Below are 27,150 nucleotides of genomic sequence, written 5' to 3'. Positions count from 1 at the left end.
TAATTCAATAACGCAAGATTTAAAAAAAACTCTTTAATTTCCTCATTATCCAAAATACTAATTTCATTGTGCCGACTATATTATTCTTCCTTTTTGTTCAAAAAGAATTTCTCTCCTTTTTTGCGTTTCGCTTTACCTATATAATAATTCTTATTGAATGTTTGTTATGCTATGTGCTGCAAGCTTGACAGCTAAAGGGAAATCCTTGATATCGTTCCCACTTAACGGTTTAAAGTCAAGGAAATAACAAGGTAATGATAATAAAGTAACTGTCGTTTACTTGGAATATTACGTTGCAAGTACTTCCAATTGAAAATAAAGTCAATACCATATTGTTAAAATCTGATGTGAAAGTTTAAAGTCGAAGTTCCGAGACATACACTGTAGCAATAAAAGAGATGTTTGATGCTATACCAACAGGAACAAAGTTTAGAAGCGATGTCTATCGATGACATATAGGGGAAAAGAGGGAAAAGTGTGTAATAATACTGATTGCAGACACTTTATTATATATAACCTAACATTACTCTGAAGAAGCCTTTTTAATCTAATTCATAAATATGAATTGTTTTGAAGGAAAATTTAGATTATTTTATACGAGAAGCATTCTCGTAAACTACATATATTTAATATCAATGCCTTCCCAAAGGCTAACTCAGGAATGTACACACTTCAACTTATATCAGATCGTCATACCCATAGTCCCGGCCAAAGTAATACATGAACCATACTTATTCTGATTTATTCATTTTATCAAAAATTAATTGCGATAATTAGCCATGATATCTATGACATTTGACCAAGTCGGGACCCGAAATCTGATCAGGTCATCAAAATTCCGTATCCAAACACATCCAGCAAAGTTATAGCATGGCTCAGTTCCTTCATTAACGCAAAAATAACATTTTGAGAATAAAGACCTCTTGACCACTATTTGTTCCGGTTATGTTCTGTTGAAACCTTTGCTTTTGTTTTTGTTATTTATATTTTGTTTGTGTGTATATAATTTTGTTATCATTGTGTCCTTTTTAATGAATTAGGAGATAAATACTTGAATTGAATTGAATTTGCACTCCAAATCTAAATCAGGGTCACGTTTCATAAAGACCTGTTATATTAACAAATGCACAATTTCTATATCAAATTTACTTTCAGCCAATCAAATTGGCAGATTTCAGAAGCTTTAAACTGATATTGCAAATTTGTTACTGCAACAAGTTTTATGACACGGGGCCCAGATTATCATCACCTCAATCTGCGTAGGGTTCTACATGGGTCTGCAAGTTTGAAGTTAATCCTTCAAAATCTCTTTAGTAATCATGAGAATAAGATATTTTCATGAATATATTGACCTTTGAATCGAATCAGATTGTCAATCCCCTAGATGCACACATGAGCCAAGTTTGAAGCAGATCTATCACACGATTCTTTAGAGTTATCCGAGAAAGAAATACATGAATTCCAATGTCTTCAAATGACTTCTGTGACATTCAACCTTTGTACCCAAAGTTACTCCTTACTCCTATTTGCATACTTTGACAATGATCAGAAAAACATTTTCCAATACATGAAATATGAACACATTAAGTTTGAATTCAATTGATAATGCAAAATGAAATAATGAGTGATAATAATACATTGCAAGCTTTCATTTTCATGGATAAGAGTTACAGAAAAGAAACGTACAAGGCATGATTTTTTGTTAACTTGATTATTCATTTTGAACTTTGCTATTACAAAAATTATATACATGTACACACATACATCATAAATAACATACCGGTAATCTCAAACAGATATATTGCAAATTGCTTTCTATTTTATATACATTATCATGGAGAGATACAAGCATTAGGAATAGAGGTCACATATTTAAAAATCATAATATTATTGGGGGGATTAGCAACAATATAAAATCAGGTTGTAAAGGTGGGGAGGGATACTAGGCACACCTGACAACTTTCCTTGCTTGTGATTGACTGAGCAGCATCAGTGTCTGTTACTATGGTAACTGTCCGAAAACAATAAGTTGTCAATGCTGACAACTTTCATAAAATTGTCTCAGATTATTAACATGTACAGTGTTGACAAAATTGTTAACTGACACCTTTTAAGAAATGGCTCCTCGATATCCTGCAGTTTTAGACCGAAGTTAATAAAAACAGATCTTTTACATTAAATGATACCATTTGCTCTACAGTTTCTTTATTTTCTGTGCTCAAACAAGTGTTGTTCCTAGGGTAATCATTAAGCAGGCCTATATATAGATTTGATCAACAAGTTCATTCTGGATACAGAATAATACTCTAAATGAAAAAAAATGCTCAATCAATTCATATATCTGCATTAAAATGTCTCTTTATTCGTAGCAAGTAACAGCCCTTGAGCATTTCCTCAACACGATTCAAAACTATCAAAATGACTGGAGTTCAAAAATCCGAAAGTAAACTCCACTATGATTCTTGAGGCTTTCTTACATTAATTGGTGCGGTTCCCATGGCATTGCAGAACACGAAATATCTGGAAATCCTTCTTTGAAAATAGACGGGGCAGCTGCAGTGATATCAATGCCTTCAAATGACTGTTTTTTTTCTCACCAGAAACGAATCAAAGTTTCTCTTTTGTTATCTGGCACGAGTAGCCACTAGTAAAATACAAACCCACTACATAATAATAACCAACATAGCTTTTGATGTTTGATCATCAAGTATAGAAAGGACCAATGATTTCACACCAGACTTAAAGGGGAAGTTCACCCTGACAAAATTTCATTGTACAGATAGCAGGAAAATGATAAGAAATATTGGTGAAGGTTTGAGGAAAATCCATTAAAGATTAAGAATGTTATTAGAATTTCAAGTTTTTTATTTGTGCGTCATAAATGAGCAGCTGCCCCATATGTTATGTAACATAAAATGCATAAATTTCATTTTTTAATGGTTAGTGATGACTTGATTTTGATTTTATTTTTAGGAGGAGGTGTGAAATCATCTGTGTATTGATATACTGAAGGTACAATAAAAATCATTTCCAAATTTCTGACAAAATGTCATTTCATTGATTTTTTTTACCATACAATATGTAGGAAAGCTGATTGCATATGACGTCACAAATCAAATAATTAAAATTCTAATAGTTTTTTATTCTTTGATGGATTTTCCTCAAACCTTCACCAATATGTTTCATTATTTTTTCTGCTATTTTTACAATAAACTTTTTGTCAGGGTAAAATTTCCCTTTAGCAAGTTATTCATTAAGCAAAATTAATCATTCTCTATCTCTTCCTTCTTTCCTTCGAATATCTTCTGTTCTTCCTCATTGATTTTAACCGATACACAAGATTCTTTCACTAGAAAACATGCAAAACTTTAAATGTCAACTGTCAAATTCTTTCTGCTCTCCACTGGCGGAAATCCGATCGGCGAACCTATTGCTCAGGGGGTATGAACTCTGGTTTCATCCCCCACTTGAATTGTATGACATCACAGATTTACGCCATGCTACTCTCCAACCTTATTTTCCCTTCCCTTCTCTCTCTCTTGCTCTCTTGTTATGTCTCCTCGTTTTTTCCCCTCTCTCTCTCTCTCGCTCTCTCTTTTAAGATCAAAACATTCCAGTTTCAGGGTCTACACATATAGAACTGAATACACTTTTTTCACTAATCTCTCTCTTTATACTGAAGTGCACTGAGACTTCTGAGCTAACTTATTCAGTCTCAATAACTTAGCTGAATGAGTCTTTTACTAGGTAAGTCTCTTTCATATTTTGACCTGAACATCACTTTAGGAGATCATCACTGAGGTCGTTGGTCCATGCTACCAGGTCATCGACCTCCTTCTCCCAGGCATCCTCTGCTTCGCTTGGGGCCGTAGATGGAGGGGGAACTGTTGATGTCAAATGAAACAAAACCAAATGAAAAAAATCTTATTGTAATTGTATTATCATTATTATAACTATGTTATTTGTATTATAGGCCAAATTTAGTTATGCTTTTAAATCTTATTATTACTTAGTTTATTGTTTTTCATTTTAATTGTATATCTGGTACACGTTGTAGGATACTTTCACAGTAAACATACCCCTTAATTTCCGGCAGGCCACTGGCTTTCTAAAGTGTTCATTTCTCACACTTCTGATGTTTCAAGTCAAGTGATTTTCATGAAATCAATGAATTAAACCAAAGAAAACAAGATGATTCCTCAAAGAAAATTGGTCAAGTCCACCCAGGAAAATGTTGATTTGTAAACAATAGAGAAAAATCAAAAGCGCACAATGCTGAAAATCTCATCAAAATTTGATGTAAAATAAGAAAGTTAAGACATTTAAAGCTTTGCATATTTTCACAAAACAGCTATATCACATCACAATGATTTTCAAATGAGAGTCGATAATGTCCCTCATTCACTATTTATTGTTTTATATTGCTAAACAATTAACATGTAATTTGAAAGACATATGGAACCCAACAACTTTTCCAAATTATAAAAATTAAATTACAAATCCCTATGAATTGCATCATGAATTAAAGCAATCCTGACCTGTTCGTTTTGGGAGGTATATCTTTCTCATTTTATTAATATGATCCAGTCGCTTTTCCTTCCCATCAGGCTCTTTGTTGGGTTGCTTGGGGCCTAACTTGCCGTACATCAGAGAATTGTGCCTGAAAACAAGAAAACAGAAAGCTGGAGACTGTCAATGATTCATTATTATTACCATTTAATGCTTGAGCACCTATGCAGCCCAGCTAAAGCCGGGGTAATAATAGCAGGGCCTACTAGAAGAACAGTTTTCAGAACTGAAGTGGATACCCTGGGTAAATATACCTATATTATTATTATAATTATCATTATTATTATTATTATTATCATTATTATCATTATTAGTATTATTAACATTATCATTAATATCATAATTACTATCATTATTATCATGAACATTAATATCAATATCATTGTTCATCATTATCAGAATTATGATAATTAATATCATCATCATCATCATTAAATTTCAGCTTTCAGCCTGTCATCATTACAAAATACAAAGTAAAATGGTAAGAGAAGAAGTGGCTCAATTATTCCCGGAATTTTAAACATTGATAATGTTTTCTGACTTACGTTTCTAGCTGATGTTTCATATGATTCTGTAGTTCCTCCATATCCAGGCCAAAGTGAGCCGTTTGAAGCTTAGGATCATTACTAATTGCCTCCAGTACTGAAACAAAAAACAGAATTATGAAACTTTGATTGTACTCACAATAGAGCGAACTTATACATTTTTCTCACGACGGTTTCTTAACCCCCCACACTATCGTTATCCCTATACTATCCCTGATCCCATTTTATAATTTTTCCTGTTTGCACAGGCCAAACTTTCTGCATAACAATATAGAAATTTTATATTTCAGTACCAATCATGCTCGTAGATAACATAACTGTGAAACTGAAGGGGGGGGGGGGGGTGATACAATAAGACTTAAAGAAAGTATGAACCAGCAGATTGAAAGGAAAGTACTTGTTTTGCTACTTGGTAACGCAATAGGTGGTTTCAAACCGCCTCGATCACAAGAATCCCCGTTAAATTACGAGAACTTTTTTAGGCTGAAAAATACCCATTAATTATTCCTGCATTCACACCGCCCTGAAACATACCCTTCGGGATAAGTTCCTGAAGTTACGAGCATGCGCAGTATGGTCTGATAAGCAGCAAGGCGCGAAATTCAAAATCACTAACCCAGCAGCAACCCATGCACGGCGCCGCACCCAACGACACGCTGGGCTAAAAGTTCCCGTAATTTGCTTTCAGACCGCCAAAATACCCACGACCTTGGAAAAATCCCCGCGAAAGTTCTCGTAATTTCGCCAAGTACCTACTATTTATCGGGTATTTTCTTTCGGGGATATTACGCGTAGTTTGCTTTCAGACCGCCAAAATACCTGGTATTTTCTGATCGGGGTAAATTTCCCGATCAGAGAATACCTGGAACTGGCGAACTTCGAGGCGGTCTGAAACCACCTTACGAGTGTGGTATGAATGTAATATTGAGTGGTGAATTATTATGTTGTTATTCAAATGGGCCTATATTATAAGACTACACAGCTCAGAATACTGCATTATGCTGGCCAGATGTGAGTAGTCGAGGACTTGAGGTGGCGCCATTTAGGCTGCTGGTTCATTGCTGCTTTAAAGGGGAAGTTGCTGCACATCAGTTAAAAGCATCACTATCAAAACACTTACAAGGATTCTTCATTTCAGCCCGAGCTTTCGACGTTGCTATTCCAGTCCACGTTGTAAGGTATTCATCAAACGATATTCTGGCCATCTTCAGAATGCTCAGACCCGAGTTAGCCCCGCTCTCAGGGTCTTCCTTCTCTCCGGTTCCGCTCTCAAAGTGAACCCTTGATCCTTCTGATGCAATCGTTTCACCAGCTACATCAGTAATAAAAAAAACATGAGAAAATCCCTGATATTAGTCTGCAGGCACAGACCTTTGTTTTTTTTTAATTCGCACAGTCACATAATACAGAGTCTGAAGCAGTGAGACTAGATGCACTATGTACTGTGTCTGCCTCTGTTTGATACAGACAGAGAGTTTGGAGTCTAGTCTTCATTCTAGACATGGTATAGTTGGTTTAAAGTGTCAAATTTGAGTATGTGCTTGCAGACTAGTCTGATGTTATACAACTCCTTGCTTTGTCTATGAGAATTTTCAAGCAAGATCATCAGTGAGTACTAATAACAAAACATATTATATAATGAATTATCACATCATTCTTTCATAATTTTGCTTATACCAGCAACTTCTATTGCAATGTAGAGTAATACTCACCAAATACTCCGTTGAACATTACATTTGTATCAAAACGTACAAATCTGATAGCAGATGGAAGAAAATATTCTGCTGCAAATTTATTCAATTTACTATGATCTAGGATCTAATTATACTCTAACTATACTTTTTCCCCATATTATTGTTTATGTTACATAATATATATAGTATTTTATATGTTATATTTTGTTATGGTCTAAAGAAATTATGAAATAAAGCTGATTTGATAATGAAAAAAATACTCACCAAAGACCTTCTGGCTGGCATTGACACAATCTATGACCATCTGCTTGTAAAGACTGTGTGAGTTCTGAAATATATTAACTGCTTCTTCATTTACTGCTCTGGCTACTACCGGATTTGACAACATACACTGAATGGATTGAGAAAGATAAACAAATGTAAACTCTTTGATATTTTGAATGATTAATTTTTCGAAAGAAAGAAAAAGTTTCCAAGTCCAATAGTCCACTAGTACCCTCTAAATGCCACCGTACAGCTTATGACTGGTCCACGATTCAATTTTGGAGCAATTCCCATTTTGCTCATTTTCTGAAAATGTGCATGAAAAGTGTCTTTTTATTTGAGGTTAAAATTAACTGAAAGGATAGTAATATAACAATTTTGGATAATTATCAGCCTTTATTTTGGAGTAAAGGCCAAATTAGTTTAAAATCATAGCCAATTGTACAATTGCAATGACGTCATTACGACTAGATATTAAAATCGCTTTTATTCTAATAAGCATGATGAAAAACTTCCATTTGAGAACACTATACCCTTCTCATCAATTCTCTTCTCCAAGTACGACAAACCCTAACTGCCCCAAGCAAGCAATTTAAGTATCAAAACACCTGTTTCTTGACGTCGGTCCGAAGAAAACACAACAGCCCGGCATATACAGTCACAGCAGGGGGCCACACACGATGGGATGCGTGCGCAGCGCTGACCTCGGTCCCTCCAAAACATGCCGTCATTTTTATTCGCTTACTTTCCTTATTTCGAGGTCGATTTTCTTCGTTCGAAATTGAAAATGGACTAACATTGGATTACTGAATACAATATGCCTTTGAAAACGTGATTAAATATCAAATACAATAATTTCATTCCGAGGGTCCTGCTACAGGCAGAGAAGTCTTACGTAATAGCACAGCTGTTGTTTATCTTTTCGTCCTTTGCTCAACGCTCATATACTGGCCTGTGGAGGTGAAATTGAGACAGCGGGGATTACCCCTGGATTACCTGGCCAAGCGCGGTTGATATGGGCTTGGAAATGATTTTTGGGAGATCCAAATGAAAAATGGGGTATAACACCGCAGTTTGCAATCTGAACTGCGGTCTTTCTCCAAACGGGGGTTTGACGTAATGAGGATGATGGCATATTCACAGATTTGAACATAGGTATCTGTACGATTACACAGTATTAAAGATATTCCATGTCTCAATATTTAGCATCAAATTCTACTACAAATTACTCTGAAATCAGGTTGCAGATCAATTGTAAGTTGCAAGGTGGCCTTAATCTGTATTTCTGAATTCCAACATGACTATTTTTGTGTGTGTGTGTGTGTTTACACACTTATTTATTACATGTTTCATTTACATTTTGCAAAATATTGTTTTGAAAGTTGATTAATAATGCAGTTTCCTTTCCGTCCTCAATTACTCTTCTTCAACGTCTCCTCAACCTCAACCATTTTTATTTCCTCATTCTTCACCCTTTTCTCCCTTCCTCTTTCTTCTCCTTTGTCTCCTTCTTCTCCTCTTCCTCCTCTGTCTCCCTATCCTTTTCTTCCTCTCCTTCTTTTTCTTCTTCTTAGTCCTTCTTCGTCCTTTTCATCTCCTTTTTATTTTCTTTTTCTTGTATTTTAAGGTTTTTAAAAATTGTAATTTCATATTAAAAAAATACCTACCTGAATAGCTAACAGAATGCTTTGTAAACTGTACGTATCTTTCCAGTAATTTACATTATCAAGAAATTCCACACATGGACGGCCAGTCTGCATGTCAACTATTGAATTCAGAAAAAGAACAAGTGTACAGGTTAAACAAAGATTTATAAAACTATTAGTATTAACTAAACATATTTGAAATATATCATATCACTAGAAAGTTTCTTGTTACCATAGGAATGATTATATTTATATATACATGTAGGCCTACACACTATTAACAAATTCATTAATGATCTAACAAAGCTATAGATTAAATGATCTGAAGGTACTGATAAACATAGATAATAAATACCTACAATGAGAGTGAACTGAAACATATAATTTCAGTGGCAAAATCACTTCATATTGTTTCACCTTCAAATGATTGCATAAAGTTTAGTCCTTATAACACAAGCAAATTAAATATGTATATTAATGATAATAATTACAGCTGTAGGGCGCTTAATACAGGTGTTTCTAACTGCTCAGTTTTCTGCCTATCAACTATACCAGGGAAAATAAAAATGTAGTTTTAATAAATTATATTGTTTCATAAATTTTGTCACTTAATGAGATGCTGATGGATTACAAGTTACTTGTACATCAGCTCTATTGTTTTTCTCTTGTGAGATTCAATTCCTATTAAACTAGACATTACATTGTGGAGCGTTGTGGCCCAGTGGATTAGTCTTCGGACTTTGAAACAGAGGGTCGTGGGTTCGAATCCCAGCCATGGCGTAATTTCCTTCAGCAAGAAACTGATCCACAATGTGCTGCACTCAACCCAGGTGAGATAAATGGGTACCGGTAGGAAGTAATTCCTTAAAAAGCTGTGTGCGCTATGAACGCCTAGCTTAGCCGGGTAATATAGGAGCGCCTTGAGCACCTAACAAGGTGGATATGTGCGCAATATAAATACCCTATATTATTATTACCAATGAGAGATTAAAGATTCAAGAATACATGAATCACTTACTATTTGGATGAAATGGAATTGTATGAAAACGGATATCAGGAGGCCTGTAATTGAAATTTTCATCAAATTTCAAACTGAGAACAAAAATTCCACCTAACAAGAGAGAGAGAGAATAGGAGAAAGAGAAAGAGAGAGAGAGAAAAAAAAATGAGAGAGCATGTGGTAGGGTGTTACTAGTGAAAAGGAATATTCCATTGCTAATTTATTTAGTATCAAATTGCTTGTTCTTAGTCATAAATTAAAAGGTATAATGGGGATATGTTCAGTAAAAGTATCTTTACATTTTCATGTAAGCAGTACATAAATGTATTTTACAAAATATGTGAATTTGGATTCTTATTTTGCAAACTTCTAGAGTAATCATTTGTTAAAACATATTTTATAGTTTTCATTATTTGACAAAAGTGAAATGCAAAATATTGGAAAACGTTTATTCTTGGCATACTTCTTTATAAATACATTCACACAATATTCATTGTCTTGCTTCTACTATCTGGAAATCATATCTACCTTCCCATATCGTGCCCTTCAGTCCTCGTATTGTAGCCGTCCATTCCATCATATTGTCCTCTGAGAGTGGGTGGGCATTTATTCCCTGTGAGATGAAGAAATGACTTATTCATTTTTGCTAGAAATGCATTTGAACATTTCTTCTTTTTTATTTTCCATGTTGGTCAATCAGAATTATCAAATTTTCATTTGATATTAATCTGATTTTGGGAAAATCATTTTGCTAACAACACCAACCTCTTTATTTCAATTTCAATTACATGTACTTGGGCCATATTTAGAAAGGAACAAAAACCACACCAATTCCAATATTTTAAAAAGTTATTTCCATGTGTATTCATCACATAAATTTCCTCTGAAATATCTTACTAATTTGTGAACTTCTTGACTCTCATCACCACATTGGTGAAAGTTTTGTTTCATTTTTTTCCCACTGAATTTTTGTGTCAGTTATTAGACTTAGTCACTAGCTACATGTACAGTACATCACCATCATCATATCATCAGTAATATTATTATTTGTATGTAAGTACTTTATTGATATCATTCATATTATCAACACCATAGCTATCATTGTTTTCTGTTTGTTTATTAATAAAAAAAAAAAATCCACTCACCCATACAGGATCTCTTTGCAGCATGAAATATTCTCTGTCCAAAAGTAAATAAGCCCTAGAATGCATATTGTATTGCCCAAGTTGTCCTAAATCTTCTGTCAATCTAGAGTAGAGCCAGAACAAACACACAAAAAAGAAAATTTATTACACAGAATTCAATTCAAGACAAGAATGATAACCAAAAATTGATTACAGAAACTCTAAGCCGAGACAGAACACAACAATCAATAGAAATTACCAAAAATATATGAATTATATCGAGTGCAGTATCTTCTTCAATAATATTGCTTCATTTAGTGGATGTTTTTAAATATATTGACTTAAGGTTACAGGCTGAATTCTAACTTTATCATAACCTTGTTCATTGAATAAGTGAATTCTTTTAGAAGAAAAATATTTGACTGTTGATCATAGGATAGTATACTCATCACTAGTCACCAGGCAGTACAGACACAACATAGTCAGTTATTCAAGCCAAGGCTCAGCATCAACTTAACTCCAGACAGATTTGTCATTCTTTACAACATCAACAACAACGACAAAGCTAAATTAAGCAGCCAAGGCTAAGAAATTAAAATAAATTTCATGAATTTACGGGAATGTTCCATAGTTTTGTAGGGAATGTAGTAAGCCAAGGAATGACAAAGAGCTATTTTTAGATCATACGATCATCTAAAGCCAGGTGGGCTCGGAGACGGAGTCGGAGTCGAGCCCACTGCCCATCGCCACCTGCATCTGGGACTTGGCCTTTGGTTTATGCTGTACTGCAACTAAAGGCTTGCAGTTCTCCGGTGAACGGAGGAATTCAACACAGAAGAAGAAGGTTGACGATTGTCCAATGACAATGTCAACGAATGTCATCATGCTAATTCAAAACATTTTCAACCACACATATATTGCAACATGTGGGGCTGAAGGTAAACACTGTCTTGAGTCGAGAAATCGGATTGTGCACGTCAAATCTTACCTGTAATATTCAGGGTATCGTTGCGACTCCTTTAAATTGTCTACATTTTTAACTCAGCTCACTGGAAATGCATCAAATTTTCTATTTTTGCCAAGCTATTCCATTTTTTCAGACAAATTTTCGGAAAACTATAGGTTGTTTACACCCGTAACCATATAGGCTCGTTCATTAAAGCTTCAGATCAAACTATTTAATTAACTAAAAATATCAATAATAATAAAGTAATTATAGCATAAATTATATTTATTTAGAATTAAGTGAAAATTATCATTCGTATAATGTAATACAATTTTAATAAATTTTCAAAAATATTTGCACTTTTTCTATTTTTTGCAATGTCAAAACGTCGTCTGCTAGGTACTTCTGAACCATTGGATTTGATGCGTATTATAGAGGGCAATTAAATTAAGCCGTGCGACATCTTCCTTTAATGAAAGTCATGATGGCCCATGTCTCATACTAAAATTGAACGGGGGCAGCAATTGTGCTTTTTCCCAAAATATTCTGCCACACAAAAATAATTCACACACCGACACACACACCAAATTGCTCAGTGGTCTACACCATTTTTTGTTTTGCTCCAACCCGCCCCACCCCGAATAGCAACAACTGCAATTACTGCAACAACCACAAGATCCCCCCCCCCCCCCACTCTCCAGATCCGTCCCTATAGTGAATTTTTAGTGGGTGATATTGGAACAGACATTTTTTTTTTTTTTACATATTCCATTTTTAAAAAGGCCAGGCTCTTCTCCCTGCATGATGTGCTTAATTTGAGACAGTGTTGTTGCATATGCTCTTCCTTCTCAGTGCGCTAGACCCCCCAGACCCTCATCCTACCCCCCCCCCAAAAAAAAAAGTAAGGAATAAAGTAAACCCAACACATACACAACTATATACAACATTTAAAGATATGTATTCAAAACATTATTTAGTGACATATGTATTTGAGTAGAGAATCATATATTTCTTTGTAGGTCTCTGAAAGAAAATGATATCAGCGGGGATAACTAGAAAATATTTGAGTCCCCTGTGTTCATTGATCCATCACCTTTTTTTTCTGATAAATGGTCCATCTTATTTGGAATCATTAAACAATAAAAATCACAGTGCATGCTTGTTGCAAGAAAAGTAAAAAATTATATTTTCAGTATATTTTTATCTTTCCATCCTCGTTACCTGTGGTTTATGTATAGCGTTTTGAATAACGTAACACGGATAATTAGGTCTAGTTAATTGAGATATAATAACCTAATGAGAATTATTTTCCACCCTGGCCCAACGTAAAAGTGAAATTTCTAATTCGAGAAGCTTACTAACAATAGAGGGAGACATCACATTTGTAAAATTGCACGTACACAGTTGAAGCAGAACAAATTTGATGTTCGAAATTTCGGCTCTCGATTACTTTTTCATGAAAACATTACTTTTGAAGAGAAAAATCTTTGTAAAATGGCTCTTCAATCAGAAGTCGTGTCTACTTCACCGTTTCCAGGGCAAAAGCCTGGTACTAGTGGTCTCCGCAAGCCAACAAGCACATTTTTAACGCCGAAGTATACAGAGAATTTCGTCCAGAGCACACTCGCTGCGATCGGCGACAAGTTAGCCGGTGCTGACCTGGTAGTGGGCGGTGACGGTCGGTATTTCATGCGGCAAGCAGTTAACATAATTATTCAAGTTGCAGCAGCCAATGGGGTAGGAATTCCGCAGTGCTTTCAGCCCAGACACCTTAAACTCTTGCCTTAACTCTTTCCTGTTTTTTTATTTTATTTATAGTTTGTTGATATGCATACACTGATACAGTATCACAATTCATTTGCGAACAGTAACTAACTTTTGGTTTGCTTTGATGAATTATTTTCTAACTCACTAGCCAAGTTAGAGTAAGATCTAGAAAGAGAGAAGAGAGAGAGAGGTTGAATTGGAAATGATCAAATTGATGTCAAACTTGCTTTAGTGTAAACTGTAAGCAACTAGTAACTAGTAAGGTCACTATAAACTTTAGTTTTTGTTAAATATTTTTGCAATTAATTTATCTGTGAGGAAACTTTAAGTCTTTATTAACATGATGAAAAAAGACAAGTTATTTAATAAGTCATCAGTCCTTGTCTTTGAGAAGTTGAGGCATTTAGTTTTATTATTATTTTTTCTTTTTGCTCGTAATTGCTTTCCACTCCCTTCTGCACAGTACAAGTGGCACACATAAGAAAATTGATTGGTTGATTGGTCCCATATCTATGTTTTTAGTTGTTTGTGTTTTAAAATCCAAACTGAGGATCAACTACACTCAGGAAGGTCACAGGCTTACAGTTTAGTGAGTGATTGTAGTACCGACCAACCGTCCTTCGTGCGCATCATATGCATCAGAAAATAATTTTACACACTCTAAACTTTGCAACATCCTTCTAAAGGGAACTTGAAAAGAAAGATGATGTAAAATGGTCAAAAACATTTTCAAAATCCTTATTCTTAAAATTATAAAATAGCTCATCGGTAATTTTGTTGTTATTCTAAAATTTTCTCACAGAAAACGCACGTTCCGTAATACAATACCATTTTCAAGTGACCAAAATATTCACATGCGAAGAGGGGTGCGATTAGAAGCTGATGTCATAAAAAAGAAAAATGATTTTGGCGAAATTTTTACATATTTATATTTTGAAGGTATTCGTGTATTAATGGTTAAAGGTTGATGAACTTTATGAAAATGTGTTTGATATGATTGAACTCATGAAAAGTGTTCGGATTCACTACCATATTTTTTTTTTTTTCTTTAGGTAAGGAAGCTAATCATTGGTCAGAATGGTATTCTTTCGACTCCTGCCGTGTCTTGTCTTATCCGTAAACGACAAGCCTGCGGTGGAATCATTTTGACGGCCAGCCACAACCCTGGTGGACCCAATGGTGATTTTGGCATCAAATATAATACAAGTAATGGAGGTATGGAAAAGACCTAACATTTTCTTTCTCTGTCTCACTCTATGTCTCCCTATATAAATGATCCGGGGGAGCCAGTCAAATGTATCGCTGTACACATGCGTGACCAAATTATTTCCAAACACCCCCTAAACAAGTTTTTCTCTGTGTGCAAAATAACCCGCTAAACAAGTTTTTCGCAGGCTTCATTTACACATTTTGGCCCCTAAACAAGTTGTTGCCAGAATGCCCCCTAAACAAGTTTTGTAGAATCGGGAAGAACAAGAACACTAGTCAGAAACGAGGAGGAAAAAGCCCTGGAGAAAAGGCTTAGGGAAAAAAACATACCCTATACACGTCGTTTGGCTAGCCTTGAAAAAAAAAAGCTTTGAATAAAAAAATACCCTAAATATGGTTGACCCTGCGATTGAACATTGACCAGTCTTTCAAAACCACCCTTTTTTTTTGAAAATCTGTTTTTGATACCCTTAACGAGGCCTGTGTCCAAAACTGAAAAAACACCCCTTTAAACACGTTTTTGTTCATGCATGTGTACAGCAATATATTTGACTGCCCCCCCCCCCCCCCCGGATAAATGACTGGAATAACTTCTCAATTGTAAATGGCCCTTCCCTGTAAATCAAAACTAAAATAACTTCAATGCAAATTCCAAGTCTTCATTTTCTGTCTACCTGCTGGTTTATAAAAATATTTTTCATTCATATTAGGTCCTGCTCCAGAAAACATCACCAATAAAATCTACGAGATCAGTGAGAAGATCACTGAATATAAAATATGTCAAGGTCTAGAAGTTGATCTTGGCCAGATCAAGATATCAGAATTTCAAGTAGATGGAAAACCTTTTACTGTTGAGGTAAGTGATTTCAATAATTTTTTTGAAAAAGACACGATATGGGCACATTACTTTGTTAAAGCACAAATGGGATTTGGGGATCAAGTAGGCTCAGTCGATAAAATTATGCCTCTTTACCACGTATATTTAAAAAATGCCCAATGCTGATGCGTGCTTTTGTCAAAGTGAGTCCACTGTTCAAACAGTGGACTCATGAATAAATTAGCATAATATGCTATTTTATTCATGAGTCCACAGTTTGAAGAGTGGACTCATTAATTAAAAACAGTGGACTCCTGAATAAAATAGCATAATTAACCATGGCAAAAGGCATCAATCTGGCGCACTGTGACAAAAGCGCACATCAGCATTGGACATTTTTTTATGTATGCGGTAAAGAGGCATAATTTATACAGGAAATCTGCATAAACCATGGGTTCAACCGATAGTTTTCAAAACCACCTTTGTGAATTCGGTCCATTGTGTTGCACTCAAGCCAAGAAAGGTTAATGGGTACCCGATAGGAAGGAATTCCTTGAATGCTTTAGCACTTATATGGGCAGTACAGCTATTAAAAACCAAGGTAATAATAGCAGCGTTTTGTATCAGACTCGGGGAAAAAAGTGCTTTATAAATATGCAGTTATTATTGAGTAGAAGAAATAACCAGTTGTCTCATGATGTATCAACTGTGCTTTCCAACTACGTTTGATACATCGTGAGACAACTGGTTATTTCTTCTACTCAATCGTTCACCAGGATGAACCTCTTCCACATCATCTCGCATCTTTTTATTATTATAATTTATCATTAAACAAAAATAAAATTAACTCCGATTTAGATCCTTGATAGTCCAGCATCTTGGCAAATGTTGCTTCTTAATAACAGTTGAACCTCTGACCATATTGTAATTTTACCCTTGATACAGGTCATAGATTCTGTAGAAGATTATCTAGCATTGATGAAGGAGATCTTTGATTTTGGAGCCATCAAGAAGTTTTTGGATAGTGGCCTGAAAGTTGTCATCAATGCAATGCACGGAGGTAAGCTTTCATTGATATGTTAAGCACCTACATGTAATCACTTTTTTTTTTCTTTAACGTCTACACAAAAATTGATCAGACACAATGGCCCTTTTCTAAAGTCTGGTTTAATTTAGACCATGGTCTAACTCTGTGCTAAAATTATGGGAAGCCAAACGTTTCCAATTTTGTTTACAGTAAATGCTTCTAATGTTTACTGTGCTCTTTACTAATTCTTTAATGGTGAAGACAACTGTCATACTTATCCTTCCCCGGCAGTGTAATGCTTTGGGAGTCAAATGAGCTGATACATTGAACCTCTATTGTTATAGATTTATGTAACAACTGGCTTTCCATAGTTAAACCACAACTTAAAACCAGAGGTTAAATTAAACCCGACTTCAGAATATGGGCCTAGGTCTTGACCTAGTACATAACAGAGCCTTCTCATTTGTAGCTATCAAACCATCCTGGTCCCTGTAACATAAAGCTTAGCGATTGAACATAAAGCCGATTGCTACAATCAATTGCAAAGATTACTGTGTTTGATCTATCGTGAAAATCAACCCAACAATCAATCGTGTAGCTTTATGGTACAGGGCCCTGGTTGCACTGAACTCCAATGTTTAGAAACGGTATGGTTTGAGATGCAACATAGTCACAGTTAAATTCACTATCCCTTTCACCATCAGTACAGTATCTATTTCTGTACTTGAAATTCTATTTAGATTAGTTCAATTCATTTTTTTTTTGTTCTGAGATTCAGGAAGATAGATAGGCCCTTTAAGATCCTAAAAAGTTATTTCTTGAGAGGGATTATGAAGGATATGTTTTCCACTTTCATTACCTTTTATTTTTTTCTTCAATGTTTTCAAAGCCCGATCAATCCAAAACTCACTGTCCGTTCAAAATTCAATTAATTATCAGCTGTAGGTTCTCTATAGTTGCAAACAGAAAAAAAAACTGTAAGATTAATTATGTAATAAAATAAATGATCTTTATGTCAGAGAATTTCGGCTTGTGCTGCTCACTGGGTAGAAATCCCTACAAAATATATGGGGCCTGCAAAGTCTTTTAGTGGATAGATTATTTGTTAAAGGTCTGCACACTTTTTTCACAAAGAGACAATTGTAACTTTTTGTAGGGGTAGAACTCCCTAGTGATATAGTGAATGGTCTGTATGGATGTGAGTTTTACCTTGTTCCTCACTTTAATACCAAAATTCCCAACAAAAATATTAAGGACTTATACAAATTCATATATGAGGATGGACTAATTCTAGAGGTCTGTGAATTGTTTACTTAGAGATAATAGTGAAAAACTTTTTGGTCTATTTTCAATTGGTCTACTGCCAATTTGTCCAAATGCAAGCTCGTCTACTATCATTTGACCTCCCATTAATTCGTCCACTATATCCACATGGTCTATTTGCCAATTAGTCCATATACCACTTGGTCTAATTGGACTTCGTGTTAATTGGGTGAAATTAATGAATATAGAATGGATACTAGACCAACTGGTTATGAGATGAAATGGTCATAGATGAACTGGTGATTAGACGAAGTGATGATCGGACCAAATGGTTATTGGACCAAATGGTTGTTAGACAAAATTTTGATGGACGGAATGGCATTTGACCAAATGAAGGTAGACCATGTGGGGAGTGGACGAGTTGGCAGTAGACGAATTGGCAATTTACCAAACTTTTGAATATAAAAATCCGTAATTCCCATTGGATTTTCACAGGGATGACATTGTGACATTGTTCCATTAGACAATGGGTTAAAGTCTCTTTTGAATTCCCACTGAAATTCTTATGGTGCATATGCTGAAAAGGAAACTATTGAATCCTGTGTGTTCATCAATGTACGAAGCCTATGATGTTAATGTTGTTGAACTCTCTCGCAGTCATGGGGCCCTACGTGAAGCGTACGTTTCACCAGGAGTTACAGGTACCTCTGGACTGCTGCCTGAACTGCGACCCCAGTGAGGACTTTGGAGGTCATCATCCTGACCCCAACTTGACCTACGCAGCTGACCTTGTAGAGCTCATGAAGAAAGGGACTTATGGCTTTGGGGCTGCTTTTGATGGCGATGGGGTAAGAATGCAGACATACATCTATATTTCAGGGTATTCAAGCAAATACTCATGGAAAGGGTGACATGACATTTGCTCCAGTCTTAATATCCCAGAGGGCGTAGGGTTAGAGTAAGGATTCAGAATAATGTAAAGATGAGGATTAGGGTTTATTTAGTTTTGGAGGTTAGGTTTTATGTTTGGCTTAACATACAGATTTTCCATCAGAACAATTGTCACCGGAGCAAATGTCATCGAACCCATGGAAAGAATGTACCTCTTTTCTTTTCATTCTCTGCATTTTTCTAGAACTCCTTGATAATCAAGCCCCTACTTGTATGTTTTCATTTCTTTCTTGATCTGTTATGAAGGAAATGAATTATCATTATTAAAAATTAATCCTTATTTCCCTTACAATTTTCTAATTATATAGATCCATGGCACTGGCCAGGCATCTATTCTTCACCTCTCTATTGAACTCAAGTGTTGCATGACATTATTAGGAACACTAATTAATAGTAGGATATGTTATATGATATATATGACCCACAGCTAAATATTCAATCTGAATTACTGATAAATATGTGTAATAGTCGATCAATTTGACAATGATCTTTGCACATAGCTTTTGGTAGAATTAATGTGTATTTTCTTCTTTTTTTTTCCTCCTTTGTTTGTTCAGGATCGTAACATGTTGCTCGGTGAGAATGCGTTCTTTGTCAATCCCAGTGACTCGGTAGCAGTTATTGCAGCCAATGCTTGCTGTATACCTTACTTCAAGAAGAACCCTGTTCAAGGCTTGGCTAGGAGTATGCCAACAAGTGGTGCTATGGATAGGTAAGGGTTTTTATCCTTTCAGTCCTATCAACTGACTTTCTTTAGTGAAGAAAGCTTTGGGGCAGGGTCTATCACATCCAATTTAGATCTACACCATAATACCTTACTTGTCATGTAATTTTTCTTGATATATTAAAGGTAGCATTTATTGACTGTACTTATTTATTTATTGAGGTTCCTCTTTGCAGAAATTTCTTCGGTAAATTCATGGATACTGGCCGTCTCTCTATCTGTGGCAAAAGAAGCTGTGGGACAGGTTCTATTAAAGTATTCACATCCATTTTAGTTTTACACTATGATAACTTATCATGTGACTGTCTCTTGATACAGGGTAGCCTCTATCGACGGTATGACCCTCTTTGAGGTTCCTACCGGCTGGAAGTTCTTTGGTAACCTCATGGATGCTGGCCGTCTCTCTATCTGTGGCAAAAGAAGCTTTGGGACAGGGTCTATCAAAGTATTCACATCCATTTTAGTTTTACACTATGATAACTTATCATGTGACTGTCTCTTGATACAGGGTAGCCTCTTTCGACGGTATGACCCTCTTTGAGGTTCCTACCGGCTGGATGTTCTTTGGTAACCTCATGGATGCGGGACGACTGTCCATCTGTGGCGAAGAGAGCTTTGGGACAGGATCTATTAAAGTATTCACATCCATTTTAGTTTTACACCATGATAACTTATCATGTGACTGTCTCTTGATACAGGGTAGCCTCTATCGACGGTATGACCCTCTTCGAGGTTCCTACCGGCTGGAAGTTCTTTGGCAACCTCATGGATGCGGGACGGCTGTCCATCTGTGGCGAAGAGAGCTTTGGGACAGGGTCCAATCACATCAGGGAGAAGGATGGTCTGTGGGCGGTCCTAGCCTGGCTCTCAATCCTGGCCTCCAGGGGACAGACTATGGAGCAGGTCCTGCAGGAACACTGGAAGAAATACGGACGCAACTTCTTCACAAGGTGAGTGTCCTCGAGATGATGTACAGGCATCTTGATAGCAAGATTTCAATGATATACAGTGCATCTCATAAAAAAGTATACGCTATTTAAAATGGCGGCTGAATAATAAATATATTGCTATTGGAGGAGAGGCTAATATACTGTATATATATGAAAAGCCAATAAACCCAGCTTTCAAATGACAGCAAACATTTGGAAAAACCTTTCATGATTGAATGAGCACTGCCCACTTGCAATTTTTGATAATTTTTAGCCTGTCACAGAACTTAAAATTACACATTTTCTTCCATAGCCATTTGGCACATATGCTTTTGTTTACTTGGGTGGTAATTTTATTAAATTCAGTTTGAACTTATTTTGAGATCATTACCACAACTGGCAATTATCTTTAATCAACAAGATGAGAGAGAATACTCAATGTACTTTCATCTTCAGATGGGACTTTGAAGGTGTACCTGATGAACCAGGGACTAAGTGGATGGACAACCTAAGGGACATGGTATCCAAGGACAAGGTCAAGGAATTAATAGGAAGGTCATTCACCAAGGGATCAAAGACATTCAGGATAGCCCAGGCAGATGACTTCAGATACACTGACCCTATTGAAAACAGGCTTACTCTCAAACAGGTACAAATACTAAATCTTTTCTATTTGAGATCCAGTTTCATAAAACATGTTGAATTAGAGAGAAGTGCTAGAATTCTATGACAGTTTGCTCAAAGCTAATCAGATGTTGCTATTCAGTAGCTTATCACATGCTATTCATGACAAGTTATATCACAAAGGCAGAAATATGATCATATAGTGCTATTCTATAGCTTTTAAAGAGTACCTTATCACTTGATAACAAGTTTAGGACAAGTGCCCACATTGGTTAAAAGCCAATCAAATAGTGACATTCAGTAGCTTTTAACAGAAGCTTATCACTTGATCTTCATTAAAAAAAAGTTCAAAATTTGCTCAAAGCCAATCAAATGGTGCTGTTTAGTAGCTTTTAACAGTAGCTTATCACTTGCTATTGATAACAAGTTTTGTGACAATGGCTCAAAATGGTTGAAAGCCAATCGAATGGCACAATTCAGTAGCTTTAAAAGTAGCATAATTAGACAAAGGCCATGATATATTGAAATAATAATAAATACCAAAAAATTCTCCTTGGAAAGAAAGTGTTGTAGAACACATCCAAAAATGAAATAACTTTTTCTGTGTATTGTGGGGAAGGATAGACCAACATCCAATATGACACACAGTGCTTTGTCAAAGCAACTTTCCTGATTCCCCGTTGTTCATAAGTATAGAAATGATGCACAGATGTGAGTGCATCTGTAGGTTTTGTGAGCATATAAAGGGGGTTCAGACTATATTCCATAGTTACCGCATGCTCACCAGTCCTACCGATGCATGAACAAACCTGTGCATCATTTGTTTTATAGAATGGTGGAATTTTTGGCAAAAAATCAGTTTTGTTTACAACCATGCATAAGTATTTACAGATGCATAGCTAGCCATGCATCCGGTAAATTTGCCATTGCATTGCAATTTTAGCGGATGCATGGCTGGATATGCTTCGGTAATTACTTATGCATGGTTGCCATGCTATAAAATAGAATGGGAAAAGACAGTTTACATCATTCCAATCAAAAGCTGTTGCAACATGTTGATTATACTCTAACAATTTACCTTACTCTTGTTATTTATATTGCTTTTTGGGGGGTTATCCAATATAGGGCATTCGAGTAATCTTTGACGACGGCTCCCGTGCAATATTCAGGCTGAGTGGGACGAGTAGCTCGGGCAAGACCATTCGCATGTACATCGACAGCTTCGAGTCTGACCAGTCTAAGTACGGCTTGGATTCCCAGGATGCATTGCGCCCTCTTGTGGAGATAGCATTAGAGGTCTCGCAATTTAAAGAGTTTATTGGCATTGACAAGCCCACTGTTATCACATGAATATATATAGATATATAATTATATAGATCTTTTTTAAATTACTGTACTAGTCTGTTTTCCAGCTCAAAATGAAATCTTGTTTGAAATTTTTGATAGTGCATGGCACCACCGAGGTTATTTCTGTTTTGTATTTTCATTATATTTTCCCTTTGCTTAGCAAAATCATTTCATTTTATTATGTTTGTGAAAGTGAACTAATGTTAAAACATACAACAATTAGGGAGACCCTATCACCTCTCTGGTATAGTGGATTCAAATTTGCAGTGTTTCCCTGGATAGGGATATAAAGAGGTTATATATTTCTACAAAATTATTTCAGTATATTTTTATTTTATAACTGTAATTACTGGTAATTAAATTCTTCCAAATTCATAGCATTTTGTTATCTTTTAATATACTCATTCTTACATTGATACACTCATATGTTGCATTTATTATCAAAATACAGTTATTAGAGCACTTTCATCATTATAGACCAGTGCCCTGGTAAAAAAAAAGTGTTAAAAAACCCCAAAACAATAAATCATTTGCACTGCAATATTCCCTATTGCATGTAGCCGATGTCAAGTGATATCAACCTACCATACTAATATCTGATTGATTGCATTTGGGATTCACACTACAGTTTTAACGGAATGACGCGATATCACTGATGCTCCGTACATGTACCTCGTAAATTTTATTATTTGTGAGATTGTAACAGTAAGGAAGTGATAACTTTTTCTAGCGTACAACACAAGTAAAGAAAGCGCACCTTCAGAACTGGAAGTTTACCTCCCAAGAGTTGAAGGTACGCCACAGGTGGCTAGATTCCAACAGCTCTATGCAATAGGGAGAATTGACATAATAATAATACTTATAATGAAACTGTTTTGTATAGCGCAAAATACATAAGCAAAGTTGCACGTCTCTAAGTGCTTTTTACAAAAGGAGTGGAGATGGAGGGGAGAGCACTCAGTTTTGATTATGCAGCAAACCATTTACTAAAGAGTTGAAATTAATTGTAGGTTTGATTTTTATTGTAGAGTATACAATATCTTGTGTTACAGAGCACATGTGGTTTAAAACCTTCAATTTCTTCGAACAGTACTGATTTTCTGAAAGTCATTAGTTCTTCCCTAGTGCTGCTTCTATGAAGTATTCTTGATATTTGTACAAAGACAAGATCACTTTTTTCCAAATCATTGATTTTTCACCAGAAATATGATTGTGGTACTCTGTAATATGTAGATTTTCAATACCTACCATCCATGCCCATGTCTCTTTTCATGTAACATTGTAACATACTTTGATCACGTCCCCTTCAATATTCCTTTTCAAACTTTTTTTATGAAAATACACATTTTTAAATGTTTTATCAAGATTTAAGGTAAAAAGTTATTTCATGTTTCAATCTGAAGACATGAGAATATATTTTAACCCGTGTAGAGGCTGGCTGATTATCTTATAACCTGTGTTCTAGCTTGAGACTTATTAGTGGTGCTGGCAATCTCAAGACAAAACAATTATTTTAAGCCGAGTTAGTGTTTATCATGATAAATGGTGGTCAGAAATCTTATTTGCCAGTTAGGCCAAATCACTGTCGACCATCGTAGCTATAACACTGGCTATAACATGCTTTTCTATAGACCTCAGCCATATATTGGAATACAGTATCATACTCTTGTGTCTGGTAAACCTCGGGTTGCCCCAAGTAGTAAACAATCTATTCGGGTTCGATACATCATCAAACTCATCATTATTCACATAAAGCAATATTAGTAAATGGATGCAAGCTGATACAGGATGAAATATGCATTGGTCACTGTCCCATTGGATTTCAGTATTACGGATTAAGATATTCCATATGATATGTAATGAGGTAATATCAGGGGTGTGAGAGTTCAGATTTTTATCTGATTTCAGATTTTTTGGTTTTTGATTTTCAGCTTAATTTCAGCTTATTTTTGGCTTTCCTCTGTACAAAAAGTATGGGAGCTCTTTCTATTTCAGACTTTTTCAACACTCTTCATCTTTTTCCAGATCTTTTTATTTGTGATCACTCAAACCCTTGTAATATGCAGGGATGTGTGCCCGGCTCTTGATACATGTATTCAGTTAATTGGTTTTATTTGTCAAAATATCTGACAAAATATTCCTGCCGCCAGGTCATGACCTGAAGACATTGAATCCTGGTCCCTGTATTACAAAGAGTTGCGATTGATCCAATCAACCATAACTATGGACAGCCAGCCACATCAACATAAAAAATATGTTTGTTTAAAATATTTTCTAGATATGATGTATATGCATGCATTCATTGTTCTCTGAAAATTTTTGTGTGATTCTCTTTGTTTATCATGGAGATTGTGCAAATTTCCTGGAGAAAAACTTGTGGTATGGATGGACTTCCATACTTGAGATTGAGCGGATCAATGGTAACTCTTTGTAAGACGGGGCCCTGTTATCAAATAAATACTTTACACTGTGCAATATATTTACTGAATGGAAATGTGTATGAGAAGAATATAAAGTAGCATGGCTAATACTAGAGGCAACTCTCTTTGTATAATGTATATATCATGAAGAATGTTTGGTCAATTTCAGTCAGTTTATGCAAGTATTCTAAGTAATAGTCAACCCATAGGGTGGTATTTTTGTAATCAAACATAGGTTTATCCCCACAGTAAACAAACATTTTAGTCCACACTTTTACGGAGTTTCATCTTGTTCTTCATATTCATGGCAAAGATATTGTGCCAAATGAGTTTGTATACTCATATCATTAATATGTATTCTCATTTTACAACACAATTTTTGAACAGCTGTGTGCCACGGAACTAGAGATTTTACTCAAATGAGTTGATCATTTGCACTTTATAAAATTGTGGTGTAAGTTATTACCTGGGATTGGCTAAACCATGGATTTGAGAATACTGCCCTTATACTTATGGGGTGAAACTTTACTCTCCACAGCAGAAAGAACTTCATCACCATACGACATATGTTACACTACCCAGCACGGTAACCAGTACATTGTACTGCCCTTCTCTTCTGTCCTCATTTACAATAACAAATTATGGTCATTAAACATGCTTTTTTTATATAATTTGTGCTATGTGACGATTTCTCTTGAAATAGAAAATGATGATAATCATTGAAGATGAATAGCAATTAGAGTTGTTTCATTTTTTGTTTTGAGTGAATGTTATCATGCATGAACTACTACTAGTAGAGCGGATTAGCCGAACAATTGTGCAAATTATGACTAAAGCATGAAACTTTCACAAGTATTAGTATATGCCGTAAGATTTATTTTAAAGATGGGAGGTAAATTTATAAATGCCATTTTGGGCCGTTGCCATGGCAACGGATTAATTTCTCCAAAATAACATGCATTCCCATGTAAATGGTAAATAAACATGATATAGATGACCAAAATGATAATTTTCAGGCTCCCAATTGAATACATATGAAATATGAAAATTCCCCCCAGAAAAGTATCATGTTTGATAAACAAAAAAATTGTAAAATCTGATTTTTATTTCATTTGCCCCAATTTTAGGGAGCTAAGCATATATATGCTTGCTGTTAATAAATAAATAACATCTTCAGCCATTGCCATGGCAACCAATTAAGATATAATTTTTAAAACAAACTAACACAGTTGTAATGATAATGGACAGGTGGAATGTAAAGTAAAGATTTACTTAATCTACATAAGGTTTGACTTTGACCAGTCATTAAGTTTTGAACAAAAAATAAATACAGTAAGTGTTCCGCATGAGTTCATTAGCATGATAAAAACTGATGTTGCCTTGGTAATGCTTGAATTTATTGATATCAATGTTTACAAATGTATGTTCTGTTCCCATGGCAACAGGTCATTTTATTCCCCCTAAAATACCATCTTTGATAAAAAATACCTTGTAGAATCTTATTTTTCATTCAATTCTACTAAATTTAGGGTGCCAAACATACACGTATATGTCTGTTGTTTAATGTATAAATAACATCTTAAGGCATTACCATGGCAATAAAATAACATTTAATTTACCAAAAAATAACATGGCTGACAAGATAATGGACAGGTGGAAAATACAATAAAATTAACTTAATATGCGTAAGGTTTGACATACTCTTTTAATTTTAAAATCACATTAAGTGTTATGCATGATTTCTTACGATATGTTGATTTGGTAATGCTTGAACATAATGATAAATATCAATGTTGCCAATGGTCCCTTAAAAGTACAAATTTTGATAAAAATAATATGTTTATTTTATTTCCTTGTCCCTTATTTGAGGGTGCTGAACATAAATATGCTAAATGATTAGCACCATCTTATTTCATTATACATGGCATCGAAATAAGACCTACAAAAATCATATCAGACTTTTTTGGGCTCAATTAATTCCCGAAACTCTAATTTCGAGGCTGGTCAATTTCGTTCAAAGTATTCGCAGGCTGCCATTTTGAAGAAAGCGTCTTGGTGTGATTTGTGCTTTAAGGCCGTTCATCATATCAATATATAAGGGGATAATAGGCGTTGATAAATCAAAATCAAAAGTCTATCTGAGGAGTTGACATGGTCTTGAGCTCCTAATCAATGTAAATACAGTAAATCAACTTTTACATGGAAATCATTAAAATTTTGCTTTGTCTGACTGTTTTAGCATAATACTTGGCTCGAAATTTGATGACAAAGAATTATCAAGTAT

General features: G+C 35.2%; 2 protein-coding genes across 2 annotated transcripts; one reads left to right on the top strand and one right to left on the bottom strand.

Annotated features, from left to right (window-relative positions):
• Window positions 1-1,693: 1,693 nt before the first annotated feature.
• LOC129271565 (ubiquitin-conjugating enzyme E2 U-like) lies at window positions 1,694-12,000 on the bottom strand. The gene is made up of 10 exons (XM_064107013.1): window positions 11,831-12,000; window positions 10,864-10,966; window positions 10,247-10,331; window positions 9,737-9,829; window positions 8,740-8,837; window positions 7,073-7,199; window positions 6,235-6,426; window positions 5,115-5,211; window positions 4,539-4,660; window positions 1,694-3,884 (listed from the first exon to the last, which is right to left on the bottom strand). The coding sequence occupies exons 2-10, from the start codon at window positions 10,927-10,929 to the stop codon at window positions 3,778-3,780; spliced, it is 987 nt and encodes a 328-aa protein (XP_063963083.1). The 5' UTR covers window positions 10,930-10,966; window positions 11,831-12,000; the 3' UTR covers window positions 1,694-3,777.
• A 1,186-nt stretch (window positions 12,001-13,186) lies between these two features.
• Window positions 13,187-25,590, top strand: LOC129270992 (phosphoglucomutase-1-like). The gene is made up of 9 exons (XM_064107012.1): window positions 13,187-13,525; window positions 14,608-14,770; window positions 15,475-15,620; window positions 16,527-16,641; window positions 18,529-18,719; window positions 19,380-19,534; window positions 20,245-20,496; window positions 20,932-21,124; window positions 22,225-25,590. Exons 1-9 carry the CDS (start codon window positions 13,283-13,285, stop codon window positions 22,447-22,449), a joined length of 1,683 nt encoding a protein of 560 aa, XP_063963082.1. The 5' UTR covers window positions 13,187-13,282; the 3' UTR covers window positions 22,450-25,590.
• Window positions 25,591-27,150: the final 1,560 nt, after the last annotated feature.

This window comes from Lytechinus pictus, chromosome 11, assembly GCF_037042905.1.
Source record: "Lytechinus pictus isolate F3 Inbred chromosome 11, Lp3.0, whole genome shotgun sequence".
Classification (NCBI taxonomy): Eukaryota; Metazoa; Echinodermata; class Echinoidea; order Temnopleuroida; family Toxopneustidae; genus Lytechinus; species Lytechinus pictus.
This window is presented reverse-complemented; position numbering and strand designations above follow the sequence as displayed.